The sequence below is a fragment of the Macaca nemestrina genome, chromosome 13 (genome assembly GCF_043159975.1).
Source record: "Macaca nemestrina isolate mMacNem1 chromosome 13, mMacNem.hap1, whole genome shotgun sequence".
Lineage (NCBI taxonomy): Eukaryota > Metazoa > Chordata > Mammalia > Primates > Cercopithecidae > Macaca > Macaca nemestrina.
Genome location: NC_092137.1, coordinates 104,046,313 through 104,068,043, shown reverse-complemented (window position 1 = coordinate 104,068,043; position 21,731 = coordinate 104,046,313). Strand labels below are relative to the sequence as shown.

General features: G+C 40.7%; 1 long non-coding RNA gene and 2 gene segments (V, D, J or C); 2 read left to right on the top strand and 1 right to left on the bottom strand.

Annotated features, from left to right (window-relative positions):
• Positions 1-407: 407 nt before the first annotated feature.
• On the bottom strand, positions 408-4,827 carry LOC105471750 (uncharacterized). The gene is made up of 3 exons (XR_981329.2): positions 4,665-4,827; positions 1,914-2,087; positions 408-1,227 (listed from the first exon to the last, which is right to left on the bottom strand). It is a non-coding gene; the product is annotated as an uncharacterized lncRNA (long non-coding RNA).
• Positions 4,819-5,356, top strand: LOC105471751 (immunoglobulin kappa variable 1-9-like). The segment is given in 2 exon segments: positions 4,819-4,902; positions 5,019-5,356. Coding segments are annotated over 2 exon segments (378 nt in total).
• Positions 5,357-11,422: 6,066 nt separating this feature from the next.
• LOC105471752 (immunoglobulin kappa variable 1-16-like) lies at positions 11,423-12,315 on the top strand. The segment is given in 2 exon segments: positions 11,423-11,507; positions 11,632-12,315. Coding segments are annotated over 2 exon segments (378 nt in total).
• Positions 12,316-21,731: the final 9,416 nt, after the last annotated feature.

The following is a 21,731-nucleotide window of genomic DNA, read 5'->3' as shown; positions in this document are numbered from 1 at the left end:
GGGGACGGACTTACCCTCCACTGTAAGAGTTACCCAGAGTGTCTGCGATGGTCCAGGAGGCTTCCAAGGCGATTAGGCAGCATCAGTCTTTAGCTGCTAAGCTGAGAAGATCTGGGAAGGAGTCAGAGAGCCTTGGGCCAGAGTTCCAGGAGCTCTGGGAGTGGCTGCCAGGTGAGTTGGACAGTCCAATTTCCAGTGGGGTCCCACACAGATGGGACACAGCTTAGCAGGAATCCCAGGCTGTGGGCATTCCTCGGCCCAGTGGCCAGATTTCCAGTACTTGAAGCAAGATCCTGGGGGAGGAGGCCCTGGACGAATGCCGGGCTGCTGCAGTTTAGGCATTTTTAAATTTTGTGACCCAATGTAAGCAAAACACTATCTGAGACAGGTCTCAATCAATTTGCAGGTTTATTTTGTCAAATATATGGCTTATGGCCTGTGACACAGCCTTAGGAGGTCCTGCAAACATGTGCACAGGGTGGTTGGATTACACATTGATTTTATGCACTTTAGGAGACACAGAAATTACAGGCAAAGACATAAATCAATACACATAAAATATACATTAGTTTTTCCTGGAAAGGTAGGATATCATGAAGAAGGGGCTTCCAGGTCATAGGTGCAGTCAAAGCTTTCCTGACTGGCTCCTGGTTGAAAAAGTTAAACTCTGCCTAAAGAGTTGAATTCACCATAAAGAAATGCTTGAGTCTAGAAAACGGGGCGTTCTTGTCATGTAGATGAATCCTATGGGTGGCAAATAAAGTAGACGGTGAATGTTGCTTATCAGACCTTTAAAAAATGTCAGACTCTTCAGAAAAGACTTCGTAAGCGGAGGAGATTCTCTATAGAATGCAAATTTTCCCCACAACAGGCAGCTTTGCAGGGCCATTTCAGAATATGTCAAATAAATATTTTTAGGGTAAAATATTTTTATTTTCTCCAGGGCCTATTATCTGTCATGTTGGAGTATGGTATCTTGTTGCTAAAAAGTATCTGTTTTGTCAGTCCAAAGATCTCTGTTGTAATGACAATGCTGGTTAGTTTGTCCTAGAAAGGTAGGATATCTTGAAGCAGGGGCTCCAGATCATACACGGATTCAAAGGTTTTCTGACTGGCCACTGGTTGAAAGAGTTAAGGTCTGCCTAAAGAGTTGAATTCATCATAAAGAAATACTTGAGTTTAGATAAGGGGGTGTGGAAGCCATGGTTCTTGTCATGTGGAAGAATCCTGTGGGTAGCAGACAAAGTAGATGGTGAATGGTGCCTATCAGACATTAAAAAAAAAAAAAAAGTCAGACTCTCAGGAAAAGACTTAGTAAGGGGAGGAGATTCTCTCAAGAATGAAAATTTCCCTTACTACAGGCAACTTTGCAGGGCCACTTCAGAATACGATGAAGAAATATTTTTAGGGTAAAATATTCAGATTTTTCTCTGTCATGTTGGAGTATGGTATCTTACTGCTACAAAGCATCTGTTTGGTCAGGAGAGTACAATGAGGCACATCTATACCCATCTGTCATCATGGCCTAACTTAGTTTTTCAAATTTCTTTGAGGTACTCTCTGCCAAAAGTGGAGTCCATTCAGCTGGTTTGTGGCCTACAACTTAATTTTTGATTTTAACACACAGAAAAAAAAAAAAAATCACTGCAAAAATTCAATCTGAAATAGATTGGTAAAGAAAAATTAAGTGCTTCCTAAATATTCCTACATGTCAAAGAAAAAGAAATTATTAGAATTCAGATGAGAAATGCCCCTCATAAAAAAGATTAATGATTTTTTTTTTTTTACTAGCTTAGTTTGGGTCCACCAGCAATGAGGATTCCTGTTTAGGCAGCAAATTTACACTAGGAGGAAAGGAAGAAAGTGAGAAAGGGAACAGAAGATGAATGGTAAAAGATACATCAACAACCCACCTGACTCAGGATAACTGAAGATCGACCACATGTGGAAACATGGACTAAATTCCTTTGGGCTGTTCCACCTGAGAGATGACGAAGCTGGGGTATGTGTGCACCTCATCATGTCCTCACTGATTGTGAGCTGTCTCTCTTGTTCTCTTTCAAGCTGATATAACAGGTTCCTTGTCACTGTGTAATTCATAAAGAACACAAATTTGTTTTCTCACACTACTGGAAAACGGGAAATTTAAGATCAAGGCATGGGCAGGTTAAGGTCTGTTTTCTTTGCTTTCAAGATGATGCCTGGAGTTTTGGGTCCTTCAAAGGAAGGAAGGCCATGTCTTAACATGACAGACGAGCAGGAGAGAGAGAGAGAGACAGAGAGAGAGAGAGAGAGAGAGAGAGAGAGAGAGAGAGAGAGAGAGAGAGAGAGAGACAGAGACAGAGAGAGAGGGATCCCAGCACTACAATGCCTGTTTATAGTGACATTAGTGTATTCCACTAGAGGGCTCCACCCTGACAACCTAAGCACATCCCAATAGGCCCCATTTGGCGTTACCTCTACACTGAGAATTAATTTTTCAACACATGGATTCTGGAGGACACTCTGAAACCACAGAACTTGCCTAAGAGATACCCATTCCAGGCCATTTGGTTAGCAATGTATGCAGGCAGAATTCTCTGCCCAAGACTGTAAAGAACATAAGACATGTATATTGCCATTGGAAATGAGCAGAGGTACAGCAAAGGGAAAGCCGTAGACTACAGAGGGGGACTCCTACATTCATCCTGGTACAGTTAACCCTTGAATAACTTGGGTCTGAAATTTGCAGATCCACTTATATTTTCTCACATGTGAGCCACCCGTGAGCAAGCACTTAATAAGTAGTAAATATGTTTTCTCATTTTTATAGTTTTCTTAATAACATTTTTTCTTTAGCATGCTTTATTGGAATAATAGAGTATATGATATAAATAACTCTTAAAAAGTCTTAATCAACTATTTATTTTATCACTAAGCCTAGCAGTCTAGCCTTTCTAACGTATGTTAGAAATGCAAAAGTTCTACACAGGTTTTCATCTGATGCACCAGTGGTCAGTGCCCCAACCTCCACGTTGTTCAGGGGTCAACGGCCCTTTCAGTCTGTAGCTGCATCTCTCTGGAACAGCATCTTGGCAGGTGGGTTGCAAGTAAAGGAATCCAGAAAATAACATCTCAAACTATGCTGCATTGGTATGATGATTATGTAAAACCCACGTCATTTAGAAAGCAGCAAATGCACAAAAAGGCTTTTCCTAAATATCCCTTATCTGCCTAAAACCAAATTCTTCAGAAGGAAACCAATTTTCAAGAAAATTCTTCCTGAGAATTTTTGTATCAGGATATGTTTATGTTTAACACAAAACAGGAATCAAAAATAGAAGAGACTGGGAATTGATACATTATACAGGCAGGCTGTTACCTGTCCTTTTGAAGATGCATTCTATTCTCATCTATTCTCTCCAGGTTGCCAACACTTCCCAATTCCCTCTTCCCTAGAAAGGAAATATGAACAACTGGATCTCACGGAATTATCTGGGAATCACCCTGCTATGACATCCTGCTGCATTTCAGATTAATTTTGTTTGCCTTTTCTCTTATTATTCTTCCTTTTGTCAGTTTATTTAGAGGACAAATGAAACTTCCTTCCTTTCTTGCAATATAACCAAGTCCCTTAAAATTCTGGTGGCTTAGAAAGCAGCAGGAAGTTTTGTGCATGGGATTTGCAGGAAGGGAGGAAGCACTGTGATTTGGCTCACGAAGTCAGGCATCAGTAAAATTTTGCACAGCCCTAGGCTGCAGCCCACTGATGTTCATATAGTTAGATCCACTTCCCCTGCTACTGAGCCAGGTTGGGACATTTTTGGGTATATTAGAGATGTGCGATATAATGATTGCAAATCATTTCCAGTTTCATTTGGATCAAACTGCTTTCTCCATGTACATAGGCAATTGCTTGATAAGAGATTCAGTGTCTCTTTCCTAAAAATGTTAACAGGGTTGCTGGTGTCTGGGTCATGGTGATGTCCCAATCACTGATAAAAAGTAAAAGAAGAAAGTGGCATTGATGGTGCATGGCAGAGACATGCTCCGTGCAGTGACCACCCTCACTAAGAGAGATGAAATTTGGGAAATAACACTCAGTGGCAGAAAAGAAGGTAGACTATGAAGGTGCCCAAAACAAGAATAAGCTGCAGCCCATTTAGTCTCTGGGTATTACAGAGACCTGCAGCTCTTGATAATGGTGGATCTGTGAGTGCTGCATGCATTGAGAAAACATGGTATCATCTCTGTGCTTCTGTAGTAAACTGCTTGATCTTATAGTGGTAAGAACAATGGCATAACACCATTACCTAATACTTACAAATATACATAGCATCATGTCAATAAATTTTATTTTTAATTTTTTTATAAAGGAACAATGTTAAACTCACAGAAATGTTGCAAGTATAGGACAAAGTACACCCTTCCCTAACAAAAATCATTTGAGAGTCTTTTGAAGACCTGAGAATCATACCGTTTAACATTTTATTATGTATTTCCTACAAACAAGAATGTTCTCCTAAGTAATCCCCATACACCAATGAAATACATTACTCCATCGACTCCTGAGGAATATTTCAAACTGTCAAAAAAAAAAAAACCTAAAAATTGTCTCTCATAACAAAATAGTCCCCAGTAGAAACACATTCTCTGCCAACAAATTTGTGCTACCCTGTTCTTACCTGGAACACCTGGGGACACTGAGCTGGTACTGAGTTACTCTGATGAGCCAGCCCTGCAGCTGTGCCCCATCTGCCCCATTCCCTGCTCATTTGCATGTTCGCAGGGCACATCCTCCTGCCCTGAAGACTTCTTAATAGGCTGGTTACACTTCGTGCAGGAGTTAGACCCAGTCTGGACGCAGCATGGACATCAGGGTCCTCGCTCAGCTTCTCGGGCTCCTGCTGCTCTGGCTCCCAGGTAAGGAAGGGGAACATTAGGAATTTACTTGGCCCAGTGTGCTCAGTACAGCCTGGCTCTTCAGGGAACTTCTCTTACAATTGTGTGGATATTTGTTTTTCTGTTTCCAATCTCAGGTGCCAGATGTGACATTCAGTTGACCCAGTCTCCATCCTCCCTGTCTGCATCTGTAGGAGACAGAGTCACCATCACTTGTCGGGCAAGTCAGGGCATTAGCAGTTATTTAGCCTGGTATCAGCAGAAACCAGGGAAAGCCCCTAAGCTCCTGATCTATGATGCATCCAATTTGCAAAGTGGGATCCCATCAAGGTTCAGCGGCAGTGGATCTGGGACAGAATTCACTCTCACCATCAGCAGCCTGCAACCTGAAGATTTTGCAGTTTATTACTGTCAACAGCGTAATAGTTACCCTCCCACAGTGTCACACACCCGAACATAAACCCCCAGGGAAGCAGATGTGTGAGGCTGGGCTGCCCCAGCTGCTCCTCCTGATGCCTCCATGGGCTGAGAGGGTTCCTCAGATGCAGCCACACTCTGATGGTGTCGGTAGAGGGGGACATGAAGTCACCTCTGCATCCCAATTTCTTTTTCTTTTCTCAGCCCCAGCTGCACAGACATAGCAATGCCTCTGCTGATTTGATAAATACAGAGATCATGACACCTGAGGAGTCTAGTTTATGGCTTCAGTTGGAACTCATATAACAGAGAAGAAGCCACTATAGATATTCTAAGCATGAAATGTCTTAATACAGAGAATTAGAGTCTAAACTACTGAAGTCTAAATAAAATAGAGAGATGAGCGACAAAGCAAGACTCTGTCTCAACAAAAAATAAATAAAATAAAAAAATAAAATAAAATAGAGAGATGAATCTCTAAATTTAATGTTTACTTGCAAAGAAGTATTTGCCAAATGAGACATACAGGAAAACTCAATGGTCTTCAATATGTTGGAAGAACAAAGAGAAGTAAGCATTTTATGGAAAAGGGAAAATGTTACCTATGACTCTTTGAGAAAGTTCATTGGCACTAGCAAGGGTTGGGAGCTGGCAAGCTCAGGCTGGTCAGCAGTGGTGGACAAAGTGAATCCTAGAATTATGTCAAGTTATCTCAGAAGTTGTGGATCAATTTGATTTCAGGTTACAATGAGCCAAAGCAGTGAAGCTTGCAGAGAATTTTGTTACTGAAATACCAGGGATTCAGTGAAGATCCTGCTGCTCACCACACAGAAAGCCGATCACTAAGACAACAAGCATTGGCAAGGAACAGGTGTTAATCAGGTGCTGCAGCCAAGGAGATGGGGCACCATTTGCAAATGTATCTCCCTGAACTACTAAAATTAGGGGTTTTTATAGCAGGGAAGAAACGTGGGAAAACAGGAATGAGGGGGTAAGGAAAATAATTTGATCAACAGGAAGCAGGAGGTCAGTTAGGCAATCATAGTGGGCAAAGGGTCTGATGTCTCACTCTTCCAATTCAGTGATATGTAACTTTCAGGTCCTTGATAGTATCTAGAGGCCTGATGGTTGGTTTCCTGAAAAAAGAACTCAGATTAACAAATGTAACTATTTTGAGTTTTAAGACTGGGGGAGTCAGTTTCTATGTTTATTCAAAAAAACATAAACATTAGATCCATGGGATAATAGGGCCTATTTCAACTGAGTTCTAGCAACAGTATTTTGCACCCTGAGTGCCTTTCCCTCCTGGTTTCTTGGTTCTGTTGGGCATGACAAGAATTACTGAATTCCTATGATTAACTTTTACACTACAACCTTTCAAAGCCAAGGATATAGTAGTCAGGAAAGTTGATAGTAGAAGCAGGATTCTCTAGTACTCCCTCGGAAAATAGAATTCATCTGTCCCTGAAGTATGGACTATCTAACCATGTGGTTCTCAGTCCTGTCTGAAAGCTTAACGGTGGGGTGCTGCTGCTCTCCACTTCCTACAGCATCTTTCTAGGTTTTTCTCCAAGCACAAGTGTTGACAAGGAAGAAGATGGTGGGAATTGCCATGTTTGGGTGAATTCAGTTTCTAATGGCTGGCATTTGCATGGGAAAGCTTTCAAGCCTGGCTCTAAGAGCCAGGGCTTTCCTGCTAGACAAGAAGCTTTTCTAGAGCTGCTCTAAAAGAAACAAAACCTTCCCAAGGACCCCCTTTCCTCTCTCGTTGCCTAAAATAATTTCTTAATAGCTCCTATAACACTTGGGTTCCAGAGACAAGGACATGGACATCTTTTGGAGTGGGACATTATTGATTCCACCAAGAAGAAACATATTCCCCAGGGTTGTCCTTCTCTAAAGTAAAATTTAAAAAATCATGAAGTATTTTTATGAATCAAGAGAGCTGGACAAAATCTCAGACTCGGGTTCCTCTAACTTGTGATTTTTATCTGTTGGAGTGTGCTCACTCACTCCAATGTCACTAATGTAGATTAATATATCGATGCGTAGGTAGTTTTAGAGGATTTTCAAAGTTTGTGACCCAGTATAAACAAAACAGTATCTGAGCCAGGTCTCAATCAATTTACAGAGTTATTTTGCCAAAAATATGACTTATGTCCTGTGACACAGCCTTAGGAAGTCCTGTAAATATGTGCCCAAGGTGGTTGGATTTACAGGACTTAGGAAGTCCTGTAAATATGTGCCCAAGTGCACATTGGTTTTATGCACTTTAGGGAGACACAGAAATTACAGGCAAAGACATAAATCAATACATATCAGATATACATTAGTTTGTCCTGGAAAGGTCGGAAAGCTTCAAGCAGGGGCTTCCAGGTCATAGGTGGATTCAAAGCTTTCCTGACTGGCTACTGGTTGAAAGAGTTAAGCTCTGTCTCAAGAGTTGAATTCATCATAAAGAAATGCTTGAGTCTAGAAAATGGGGTGTGGAAGCAAAGGTTCTTGTCACATAGATGAATCCTATGGGTAGCAAATAAAGTAGATGGTGAATGTTGCTTATCAGACCTTTAAAAAATGTCAGACTCTTTAAAAAAGACTTAGTAACAGGAGGAGATTCTCTATAGAATGCAAATTTTCCCCACAACAGGCAGCTTTGCAGGGCCACTTCCGAATAGGTCAAAGAAATACTTTTGGGGTAAAATATTTAGATTTTCTTCAGGGCCTATTATCTGTCATATTGGAGTATGGTATCTTATTGCTACAAAGTATCTGTTTTATCAGTCCAAAGATCTCAGCTGTAGTGATAATGCTGGTCAGTTTTGTCTGAACCCCAAAGGGAGGAGAGCATAATGAGGCACATCTAAATCCAACTGCCAGTCATGGCCTAACCGAGTTTTTCAGATTTCTTTGAAGTTCTCTCTGCCAAGAGAGGAGTCCATTCAGCTGGTTGGTGGCTTACAACTTAACTTTTGGTTTTAATACCCAGAAAAAAAAAATCATTGCATAAATTCAATCTAGAATAGATTGGTAAAGACAAATTGTTTCCTGAATATTCTTACATGTCAAAGATAAAGAAATGATAAGACTTGAGATGATTAATACCCCTCACAAAAGAATAACAATTTTTTTTTTTTTTTTTTTTTTTTTTACTATCTTAGTTTCAGTCCACCAGCAATGATGATTCCCATTTAAGCAGCAAATTTACACTGGAAGGAAAGGAGGAAAGTGAGGAAGGGAACAGAAGATGAATGGTAAAAGACACATCAACAACCCACCTGACTCAGGAGAACTGAAGATCAACCACATGTGGAAACATGGACTAAATTCCTCTGGGCTGTTCCACCTGGGAGACTAGGAAGCTGGGGTATGTATACCCTCATCCTGTCCTCACTGATTGTCAGGTGTCTCTCTTGTTCTATTTCAAGCTGCTATGACAGATTCCTTGTCACTGTGCAATTCATAAAGAACAGAAATTTATTTTCTCACACTTCTGGAGAATGAGAAATTTAAGATCAAGGCATGGGCAGGTTAAGGTCTGCTTTCTCCATTTTCAAGATGAGTCCAGGAGTTTTGGGTCCTTCAAAGGAAGGAAGGCCATAGTTTATCATGACAGAGGAACAGAAGAAAGAGAGAGAGAGAGAGAGAGAGAGAGAGAGAGAGACATCCCAGCCTTTTAATCCCTGTGTATAGTGGCATTAATGTATTCCACTAGAGGGCTCCACCCTGACGACCTAAACACATCCCAATAGGCCCCGCATGGCAATACCATTATACTGAGAATTAACTTTACAACAGATGGATTCTGGAGGACAGTGTCAAATCATAGCACTTTCTAAGGGATATACATTCCAGGCCGTTTGGCCAGCAATGCATGCAGGCAGAGTTCTCTGCCCAAGACCGTAAAGAACATAAGACATGTATACTGCCATTCTAAGTGAGCAGAGGTACAGCAAAGTGGAAAGCCCTAGACTACAGATGGGGACTGCTACATTCATCCTGGCCCAGTTAACCCTTGAATAAATTGGGTTTGAAATTTGCAGATCCACTTATATTTTCTTCTGTGTGTGTCACCTGTGAGCAAGCAATTAATAAGTTGCAAATATATTTTCTCATTTTTATAGTTTTGTTAGTAACATTTTTTTCTTTAGCATGCTTTATTGGAATAATAGAGTATATCATATAAATAACTTAAACGCAGTGTTAATCAACTATTTATTTTATCACTAAAGCTGGCAGTCAAAAGTAAGCTATTAGTACTTAAGTTAGAAATGCAAAAGTTCTACACAGGTTTTCAACTGCACCAGTGCTCAGTGCCCCAACCTCCACATTGTTCAGGGGTCAACAGCTCTTTCAGTCTGTAGCTGCATCTCTCTGGAACAGCATCTTGGCAGGTGGGTTGTAAGTAAAGGAATCCGGGAAATAACATCTCAAACTATGCTGCATTTGTATGATGATATGTAAAACCCACAGTATTTAGAAAGCAGCAAATGCACAAAAAGGCTTTTCCTAAATATCCCTTATCTGCCTAAAAGCAGATTCTCCAGAAGGAAACCAATTTTCAAGAAAATTCTTCCTGAGAATTTTTATATCAGGGAAGATTAACACAAAACAGGAATCAAAAATAGAAGAGACTGGGAATTGATACTTTATCCAGGCAGGCTGTTACCTGTTCTTTTGAAGATGCACTTCTATTCTCATCTATTCTCTCTAGGTTGCCTGCACTTCCCAATTCCCTCTTCCCTAGAAAGAAAATAAAATCAACTGGATCTCACTGAATTATCTGGGTAATCACCCTGCTATGATATCCTGCTGCACTTCAAATGAATTTTGTTTGCCTTTTCTCTTATTATTCTTCATTTTGTCAATTTATTTTCAGCAAACATTTAGAGGACAAATGGAACTTTTTTCCTTTCTCCCAATATCAGCAAATTCCCTTAAAATTCGGGCAGCTTACAATGCAGCAGGAAGGTTTGTGCACAGGCTACAGCACTGTGATTTGGCTTCCCTATTCAGGCATCAGTAAAATTTTGTACAGCCCTAGGCCACAGCCCACTAAAGCTGATGTAGTTGGATCCACTTCCCCTGCTATTGAGCCAGGCTGGGACATTTTTGGGTACATTAGAGAGATGAAATATAACAAGTGTAAACCCGTGTATGGTTTCATCTGGATCCAGCTGATTTCTCCATGCACAAAAGGCAATTGCTTGATACAAGACTGAGTGTCTCTTTCCTAAAGATGTTAACAGGGAGGCTTGTGTCTGCATCAGGATGATATCGCCAGTCACAGATAAAATGTAAAAGAGGAAAGTGGCATTGATGGTGCATGGCAGGGACATCCTCCGTGCAGTGGTCACCCTCACTAAAAGAGGAGAACTTTGAGAAATAATACTCAATGGCAGAGAAGAGGGTAGACTATGGAGGAGCCCAAAACAAGAATAAGGTGCACTCCATTTAGTCTCCGGGTATTATAGAGACCTGTAGCTCTTGAAATGGTGGATCTGTGAGCACTGCATGCATTGAGGAAACACGGTATCAACTTAGTATATCTGAAGTAAATTGCTTGATCTTATACTGGTAAGAATAATGGCATAACACTAACCTAATACTTACAAATACATATATGTATCATCGTGTCAATAAATTTTATTTTTAACGTTTTTAGAAAACAACAATGTTAAACTCACAGAAATTTTGCAAGTATAGCTCACTTATCCCCTTCACTAACTGGAATCATACAAGAGTCTTTTGAAGACCTAAGAATCCTACCATCTAACGTTGTACTATGTGTTTCCTAAAAACGAGAATATTTTCCTAAATAATCCCCACACACTAATGAAATATATTACTCCATCGGCTCCTGAGGAATATTTCAAATATTAAAAAAAAAAACCTGAAAAAAAGTTTCTCATAACAAAATAGTCCCCAGTAGAAACATATCTCTTCAGACAAATTTGTGCTACCATTGTCTTACCTGGGACACCTGGGGACTCTGAGCTGGTGCTGAGTTACTGAGATGAGCCAGCCCTGCAGCTGTGCCCAGCCTGCCCTGTCCCCTGCTCATTTGCATGTTCCCAGAACACATCCTCCTGCCCTGAAGACTTATTAATAGGCTAGGCACGCTTCATGCAGGAGTCAGACCCGGTCAGGACACAGCATGGACATGAGGGTCCCCGCTCAGCTCCTAGGACTCCTGCTGCTCTGTCTCCCAGGTAAGGAAGGGAACATTAGAAGTTTACCTAAGCCAGTGAGCTCAGTACTGCCTGCCTTTTTAGGGAAGTTCTCTTACTACATGATTAATTATTTGGACATTTGTTTTTATGTTTCCAACCTCAGGTGCCAAATGTGACATCCAGATGACCCAGTCTCCATCCTCCCTGTCTGCATCTGTAGGAGACAGAGTCACCATCACTTGTCGGGCAAGTCAGGGCATTAGCAGTTATTTAGCGTGGTATCAGCAGAAACCAGGGAAAGCCCCGAAGCCCCTGATCTATTACGCATCCAATTTGGAAAGTGGGGTCCCATCAAGGTTCAGCGGCAGTGGATCTGGGACAGAATTCACTCTCACCATCAGCAGCCTGCAGCCTGAAGATTTTGCAACTTATTACTGTCAACAGTATAACAGTGCCCCTCCCACAGTGTTACACACCCGATCATAAACCCCCAGGGAAGCAGATATGTGAGGCTGGGCTGCCCCAGCTGCTCCTCCTGATGCCTCCATGGGCTGAGAGTGTTCCTCAGATGCAGCCACACTCTGATGGTGTCGGTAGAGGGAGACATGAAGTCACCTCTGTACCCAAATTCTTTTCTCTTTCTCAGCCCCAGCTGCACAGATATAGCAATGCCTCTCCTGAGTTAATAGAGACAGAGATCATGACACCTGAGGAGTCTAGTTTATGGCTTCGTTTGGAATTCAAATAACACAGAAGAAGCCACTATAGATATTCTAAGCAGGAATTGTCTTAATACAGAGAATTAGAGTCTAAACTACTGAAGTCTAAATAAAATGGAGAGATGAATCTCTAAATTTAATGTTTTGCTTGCAAAGAAATATTTGCTATATGGGACATACAGGAAAACTCAATGGTCTTCAGTATGTTCGAAGAACAAGAGAATCTTAGCATTTTATGAAAAAGGCAAAATATTACCTATTGCTCTTTGAGAAAGTTCATTGGCACGAAGAAGGGTTGGCAGCTGGCAAGCTCAGGCTAATAAGCAGTGGTGGACAAAGCGAATCCTAGAATAATATCAAGTTATCTCAGAAGTTGTGGGTAAATTTGATTTCAGGTTACAATAAGCCAGAGCAGTGAAGCTTGCAGAAAACTTTGTTATTGAAATGCCAGGGATTTAGTGAAGATCCTGCTGCTCAGCACACAGAAAGCCAATCACTAAGACAACAAGTATTGCCAAGAACAGGCTTTAATCAGGTGCTGCAGCCAAGGAGATGGGACACCATTCACAAATGTATGTCCGGGAGAAACTAAAGTTAGAGGTTTATAGAGCAGGGAAGAAATGTGGGAAAACAGGAAATAGGGAGGGATAAGGAAGATAATTTGGTCAATAGGAAGCAGGAGGTCAGTTAGGCAATCATAATGGGCGAAGGATCTCACTGTCCTGTTTCAGTGATATGTAAGTTTCAGCTCCTTTATGGTATCTGGAGGCCTGATGGTTGGCTTCTTGAAAAAAGAACTCAGATAAGACAAATGTAACTATCTGGAGTTTTAAGACTGGGGGAGGGGTCAATATCTATGTTTATTCAAAAATCCATAAAATTGGTTCCATGGGATAATAGGGCCTATTTCAATTGCATTCTAGAAACAATATTTTGCACCCTGAGTGCCTTTCCTCCTGGTTTCTTGGCTCTGTTGGCTATGACAAGAATTATCCAATTCCTATGATTAACTTTCCCACTACGACCTTTCAAAGCCAAGGATATAGTAGTCATGAAGAAGATATTAGAAGCAGGATTCTCTGGTGCTCCCTCAGAAAAGAGAATGCATGTGCCCCTAATTATGGGCTTTCTAACCATGTGGTCCTCAATCCTGTGTGGAAGTGTAAGGGTGGGTGTTATGATGCTGACAGCTTCCTACAGCATCCTTCCAGATGTTTCTCCAGTCCTCACCTCTGTCCCTGTGTCTGTCTTAAGTACCAATGGAGAATATTGAGTCATTCTTTTCTGACTTCCACATCTCATGGGAGGACCTCTTATTGGGCAACTCTACAGGACAAAAGAGAGACAAAAAGGAACATTTACATAAGTTAAAATGATTTCTTCCCCAATGAGGCCATTAAAAAAATATATTTAAAGCCACATGTTGAAAACACATCCAGCTTTATTTTCCTCTTCATGCAAATTTACGTTTTCAAATATTTTCAAGGTTGTAAAGGTTGAAAGCACAATTATTTGTCCATGGAATGATCAAACACCTTTTTAATTAAATGGAGTTAACATTTTCTTGAAAATTTGTACTCACTGAAGTAGAGGAATATATTTAAAATGTGTGAAACTATGTTAGAAATTATTGGGCTTAAATTCAACTGTGCAGTTTGGTTTGGGATGTTGTTGACTCCTCAGACCTGCCACAAGAATCTTGTGTCATGTGTACTCACTGCTGTTTAGCCTTGTCCTCAGAAAATTGATATCTATAGACTGAAGGCAAGCTCAGTGCCCTTCAGAGAAACCACTCAGCTGAGCCCTTCCTTGATCAGCCAGATGATTGTGAACATGAGCACCCATGAACATGAAAACAAATGTTTCCTGTTATCACCCACTGAGCTGTATATTTAACCAGTTACCAATCACTAATGCATGAAAGCTTCTTAATACAGTATTTACACCTTTACCTAGATATACACAAATATATTTTTCTTAAATTGGTGGTATAAATGTGAACATTTAGTAATGAAATTATGAAGTTATTAAGGGAAAATAAAAGTCAAAATTAAAACTAATTAGTATTTCAGTATAAAAAATTAAAATTTACTTTATGGAAAAATGTGCATATATGTATATAATATACATAGAAGTGAAAATACATTTATTTTATAAAATATTGGCTACAAGTATATATAGTATTCATATACATTTAAATAATCTTTGTTACATTCCATACAAAAATGGCATTGTGCACCACATATAGTTGATGCTCTTGCTAAGAAAATTTCTTTGTATTCTTTATTTTAAAACTCTACCAAATGCTTGTCCTTACCTATAGTATTTTTCCAACTAAGTAGAGTTCCCAGGTTAGGACTAGAAAAAATTTTGACTAATATTGAATATTAACCATGGCATCCTATGAAAGTCTCCATTATGTTCATGCCCACAACGATGATATGCCAAATAGAGTTCTCACAACAATGGATGCTAGATGGAGTCACATCAGTGCCATTGTCAGGGAAGCCCTGGAAATGTAAAAACCATAACAGCGGGTAAACTGCAAGGATTACATCTGATGATCACATTGCCAAGAGAACAGCAACTTAATCATATTGGCTGTTGGTTTTCACAGATCATCAGGCCTCAAAACAAATGCAACACGATGATTGCAGACAAAGCCATTCTGGATGAGCTATGACTAGATGTTTCAAAAATGAGGCATAATCAAAGAAAATGCTTTCCAACTGAATATTAATTGAAATGCCATTAGTGAGCAGGGACTTTTAATAATGAGGAAGATTCAACACTTGGACTTCAGTCAGTCACCTCTCCCAGCTTTCTCAGGGAGTATCATGAACCAATGTTGTGGAGGTTCCAGTGGGGACTCAATAATATGAGTTGCAACTAACTGAGACTTACAGGGCTACTGGCTCTTATAAATACCTAATTTGCCAAGAAGAACCCTTAACATTGTATGACACATTAGGGCTCAGACTAATAGCTGGTATCAGGTGATTCTAGTGGACCTCATGTAACATGAGGAGGGCAGTGGTTATTTTCCTACATATGAATTTGCCTTTCTTTTCGGTTATGTTTCTGTATAAAATATTACTTGAGGATTTTCCAAGTGCTTTTATCAGTGTTAGGAAATTCATCTATAATATGGATTTGGATCAAGCAAGCTGTTTACCTCAAAAAATAAGTGAAGCGAAGTGTAGCTCATGCTCTTGTCATGTGCACAGGTGCAGCTTTCTCTATAGACAGGGAAAAACTCTTTATTAGTCAAGCGAAGTTGGCACACAAACCCTTGTGCTGTTGAATTGCTATGCTTTCAGAAGTGGTGGAGGCTCTGAAACACTCAGGGGGATTGGTGCTTTTACTCCCATAAACTGAATATTTTTATCTTGAAAATGAGCTGTAGACTCATCATTGTTATGCCAACTGAACACCTTGAAACACTCGATTTCTATTTTCTCAGGGCTGTGGTTTTCTGGTTGACGGTTCTTTTTTTTTTTTAGATGGAGTCTTGCTCTGCTGCCAGCCTGGAGAGCATTAGCACCATCTCGGCTCATTTCAATCTTTGCCTCCCGGGTTCAAGCTTTTCTCCTGCCTTAGCCTACCAAGTAGCTGTCACTACAGGTGTATGCCATCACACCCAGCTAATTTTTGTATTTTTAGTAGAGACATGGTTTTCCCATATGGACCAGGATGGTCTCGATCTCTTGACCTCATGATCCGCCCACCTCTGCCTCCCAAAGAGCTGAGATTACACATGTGAGCCACAGCGCTGGCCTGGTTAATGGTTCTTAATCCAAAGAGTTGACATAACAATTATTCCATTATATTGGAAGAAATGAGATAATAAACATGTGACCATTTAGACTTAATACAATACTGGACAAATTGTCAACAAAGGGTTTTAGACTGTGTGCTTGGGCCATAGATTGAGTCCATATAAAGCAAGAGCAAACATAATTGATTTTACATATTTTAGAGAGGAAGTACAGAAAATATGGACCCTAGGGGACCTTCTGGAATATTTGTATTTATAGTAATTTCCACTGGTAAAACTCAGAGATGATTTCAACAGTCATCAGGATGAAGTTCTAGGGATCACAGGCATATGAAGCATTATCTGCACTTGGATCCCCAGTGAGGCAAAGGGAAGATGAAACGCATAGTGGAATATGGAGGGGTAAACACCAGGGATAGCCTCCTGGTCAGCTTAAATGTCGAAAAATGTATTTATTTTTCTCTATAGCTTTATCACTGAATCAGTTGGATCTGAGAAAAGCAGTTATGTCTGGTTAGGCAGAAAGGTGTTTATTATCATAAATTAAATGGATTGAAAACATTTGGAGAAACCAGTGTGGAAGCTCAGGCAACTCCAAGTACTCCTTTTGCTATTCCTTGACCCTACCCACCCTGTGTTTTCCACAGTGAAGGAAGACACACTCATGTTGATAGAAATGTGGCAAGTGAAGATATTGTGATAGAAATGTGGCAAGTGCCCACAGGACTGTGCTGCCTGGCTGTGACCCAGTTCAGGAAAATGAGCACATTTGAGTGAGATCAGGCACTTTCTCTCCCTCATTTCAATCATAAACCACTGTGTAGTAACACAGCTAATGGGCATTCTTCACCACATCTGGGTCTTAGGAAGCCAAGGACATGAGGAGTAGCCTTTCCAGATGCTACCATAGAAAAAGTATTGCCAGAAACTAGAGAATAAAATAAATATGAAAGAAGCTGTTGACAATAACGAAATGAGTCATTCATATATGTGTGTTAAATAATTTAATCTTTTCTATACACCCTTTCTTTAAAAAAAAAAATCAAAGTGCTATTTTCAGCCACCTTTACAATTTAGACCACAAATTAAATAATAAGTAAACAAATTAATGGTTCATGAGACAAGAACATTTTTTCCTAGATGGCATTGGGCTGAACAGATTGGAGTTTCCCCACATTTTGGGGAGGACAATGTTATGTGGGTACCATGATGTTCTTTGTAAAGAAAACCTTTATGTTAGATTGTAGCATGCTGAAGTTGGTGCTAGTAATACCTGGACATTGAAGTGTAGAAAGATGTGTATTTATGATAGAAAGCCACAGGATGCACTTGGGCAGAAATAATCCCTGTACACATGAAAACAGATGAATCTGCATGAGACTGAAATGAAGATGTAATCAATACAGGCAGGGCTGCAGAGAAAGGGGTCAGGTCTCCAGCAGTTGATAGTAGAGCTGCTGTCCTTCTGGGGACAGTGGTGAGAAGAGCTGCTCTCTTTTCTGCAGGAGACAGCTTGAATGTGGAGTTTCAGGCAGCAGGAGCTCCTCCCCAGCCTGCGCTCCAAGTGCCGTTCTTGGAATTGTTCTAGTGTCTTTGCCTGGAGCCTGTTCCTTACGGCCTTTCAACAATTTGTAGGGAATTTAATATCTCTAGTAAATCCCTTTATGCGTCATGGATTTGACATTTCTAACAGGGAATATACACAGTCCATAGGGCCATCATTCACTCCCTCCTTTTTTCTTGCTAAATATAATGCTTTCCAGGTGGACCTGCCAGAGGAAGCCAACGTGAACAACAATCCATGTCACCACAAATGCAAGACAAATAAGCTCGGCAAAACCACTGGGTTCTCACGTATATGCACTGTCCCCTGGTACAAAATGGGAGAGTGTAAAATTCTTAGCTCCACCATCAGAGAGATGGCCTAGTGTGACCTCCTCAGTGTAGTAAGTCAGTATTTATAGACATTTAAACACTGACACTTTTAACACCAATATACAGGCAAAAGAAAAAAAAAATAAATTGGACTACATAAAAATTTAAAATGTGCATCAAAATACATAATCAACCCAGTGAAATTGCAACATATGGAATAGAAGAAAATATTTGTAAATCATATATCCGATGGGGGTTAATAATATCTACTGTACAAACATAGGTCCTACATGTCAACAATAAAAATAAAATACGTGATTAAAAATGAGAAAAGTACATGAATAGATATTTCCCTAAAGAAGACTATTTAGAGATAATTAGATAACTAGCATAGAAAAAGATGCTCAATATTATTAATCCATAGAAAAATAAAAAGAAACCCCACTTGACACTTATTAGGAGATTTTTTTTTTCCCAACAGAGACTGACCAGCCTTGATAAGAATATAGGTATTTGGAACTGCTGTGGACACTGTCATGGTGATGTAAATGGCCCACCTTCTATGGGAAACCATGTGGTGATTCCTCAAAGAATTAAAAATAGAAATACTATATAACTCAGCCATTACACTTTTGGACATATACCCAATTAATTGAAGACATTAACTTGAGAAGATATTAGTCTACCCTTATTCAGAACCGAATTATCCATAATATCCAAAAGGTAGAAGCAACTCACATCTTCACAAAGGAGAGAACTGGTAATCCAAATGTGGTATATACATACAATAGAATATTATTGAGGGAAATTCTGACACATGCTACAACATGCATGAAACTAGAGGACATTATGCTAAGTGAAATAACTCAGTCACAAAAATACTGAGTTATGATTTCACTTTGGTATTTGCAGAACAGTTTCCATTTAGTCACGAATCAACCCAGTCTCCTTCCCTTTCTTGTTTGTAATTTTCAGGAATAACTGTAGAATGTTCTGGAAATGTAATATTCTGAGATAGGGCAAGATTGGCCAATATAGCCTGGGCTCTGTTTCTGTCCCTACAGGAAACAGTAATTCCTTCAACACTAGCTCAGTGTGTCATGTGATTCCAAGACATAAAACCCAGGGTGGGCTGCATTCCAGGGCCCCTCAGCTGCAGTCCTTGTGGGTATGCATGGCCTAGAGTCAATCAGGCCCAGGGAGCTTTGTGCTCTCTCATGCTGACTCTCTGTAAGTAATAATTCATTTTATGTAACTGGTTGTGCATCAGTGTTCTGTCTCACTAGATTTGGGTAAGTTGGTGACCTGTGCACAGCAAACTTTCTTGGCAAAATTGGTGCAGTGAGTAGTTTTGATCTGAGAGAACTGTGGCTTATTGGTAAAGTTGGAGGAAAAATACTCTCCTGTATCTGGCCCAGGACAGAGACATCAGCCTGGGGATGCAAGGGCTGGACATGCAGATGGATGTTTAATGAAGAGAGAGGATAAATGGGACATTTGTCCTCCTCCCATTAATAAGGATCAGCTGGCTTATGAATTGAGACAGAGAGAAAAGAATGTGGAAATAGGAATGGGGTACACAGTTCCCTAGTTGTTAGACAGTTGTATGACTGCTCATTCCTAGGGCCAGAGAGCACAGGATATGAGTAATCAGATGGACCCTGAGTCACTCAAAATTAAACAAGAAAGATACTCTCAGTGGTCCCTGAAGCATCTGAGAAGGAACCAAAATCAACAAAAAGGGCCTTCACAGAAAAGGAGGCTCACTCTCTATAAAAGAGACATGGAAAAAGGCCAGGAAAGTTTTGTGCATCCCAGTTGGTGTAATTGTTTGGTTAAGCCACATTACAGACCAAATGTCTTTTCTGAACGGCACAGTTAGGAATAGGGCCAAGGTCTCCACCAGAGGCTACTGGCCCTATTTTCCTCTCAAGGTGAAAGGTGAAAAAAAGGAATTCAGACTTCTCTGGGATTTTTATATGCTGTAATCCACCTGAAAATATTTCCAGGTCCCGTCAGAAAAAATTAAACTGATGACATCAGAAGGTGTCCAGACAAATGAGGACCCCGTGATGAGTATGTGCTCATGTCCTGATCTGCATGTGGACCATTCCCTTTGGGCCATGTTGGATGCTGGTGACCATGGTTCTCACTGCAGAGTGCAACAGAGGTACTGACATTTTGCTGCTGTGCCACAGAACATCACTGCTGCTCATAGCTAAGTATTCAAGGCATGACAGTGGGGCATATTCACTCCTGCCTGCCTCCTAAGCTTTCCAAACCCCAGAATTTTCAGCAAAAGCAAGACTGCCTATTCAACAGAGATTGGAACACTACCTAGTTAATTTAATAGTTGGTACAATAAGATGGAAATGTCACAAAGCCTGGTATCACAATGGAACGACCCACTTTGGCAGACCAACGACGGACTGTTGAAGGATGAATGTCAAGGCCACCTGAACAGGAAACTGAGGAGGTATCCAAGGTATAGTTATGAGGAGATATTCCAGGTATAATTAATTGTTGTTGGTCCTGCTGGCATCCACTAATAAGAAGGAGACCCACAAGTTAGTAGGTATTTTTGGGTACTGGGAATGGTAGAAAACTTACCTGCGTGTTCTTTTGGTCACGTTAGTCAAAATCACGAAGAAAATTGCCATCCTTGAACGAGGCCCTTTGCAACGGTACCCTTGGAATCTGTTCAACAAGGCATGACTGAGGCACTTCTTTAAAACCTTTAGAGCCTGCTTCCTTGATGGAAATCCAGGTGTTCACTATTACTATACATGCTGACTGAAGCCTGTGTCAACAGCAGACACCAGTTGTGCCTCTTTTGAAAGGCCACTCCTTGCTTGCTGTAGGAAACTGATAGGGTCTGAGTGTCTAAGAGCTAGAGCATCAGGCGTGACCCTGCTAACTTAACTACCCATTCTCACTTTGTTGCCTACAAACACAATCAATAAAGTTGGACAGGCCCAACAGCTCCAAATTATTAAATGGAAATGATGCCGTCAGAATTTGCCCTAACCCAGTCCCCACAGGATCCATGTGCAAATGAATGAATGCCATAAACAAATGACAAGCTTCCTAGAAGGAAACAAATGACCCATAGGGGACAATTTAGCTTCTCCTTTGGCCACAATGAGCCAAAGATTCAGAGACATGCCTGTGTCGGTATGGCATGGGGAACTGATGATTGTACGAAACAGAAACCAGTGGGTCCCCTGGGTGTGGCCACCATCCAGCCAGGGGATGGCGTCTTTTGACTGACACTGAACATGGCCATTCTACCCAATGGGCCACACTACATGCAATGACAGTAGCCACACAGGCTGCCCCTACACTATATTTTACTCATTTCCACTAAATCATGGGCCATTGTCAACAACCCAGTCACTTGGTCAGGAAAATAGCAACCGAGTGACTGAACTATTAAAGGATCCCCTGTGCAGGGAAAAGGACTATGGCAATAGCTTGCTCCTTGGACACTTAAATATATGTCACACAATTAGATGCTGGGGCTATCATGGCCACCTTCGAGAGGAATTCATGTCACGTTTTTGGATATTCCATGAGACTTCACTTTGATCAAGAAACAACCTCACTACATAATCAACACGACAATGGGCACGTTCTCATGAAACATAATGGATATTCCATGTAATTACCAACACCCAACACTGTCTGCTGTACCTGGATAAACACCTCAGGTATCCTAGAAATACAAGTAGAGGTGATCCTGATGCAGGCTCAATGGCTGCGGACAATGGGGCGTCTGAAAGATCCCCCTTTCACCTCTTTAGCTGCAGTGGTCCTCAGAGCTGCCCTGAAAGGGTTTCTTGCATGGGAGGAAGGAGACTGGGATGACAGTTCCAGAACAGCACCCTGTGC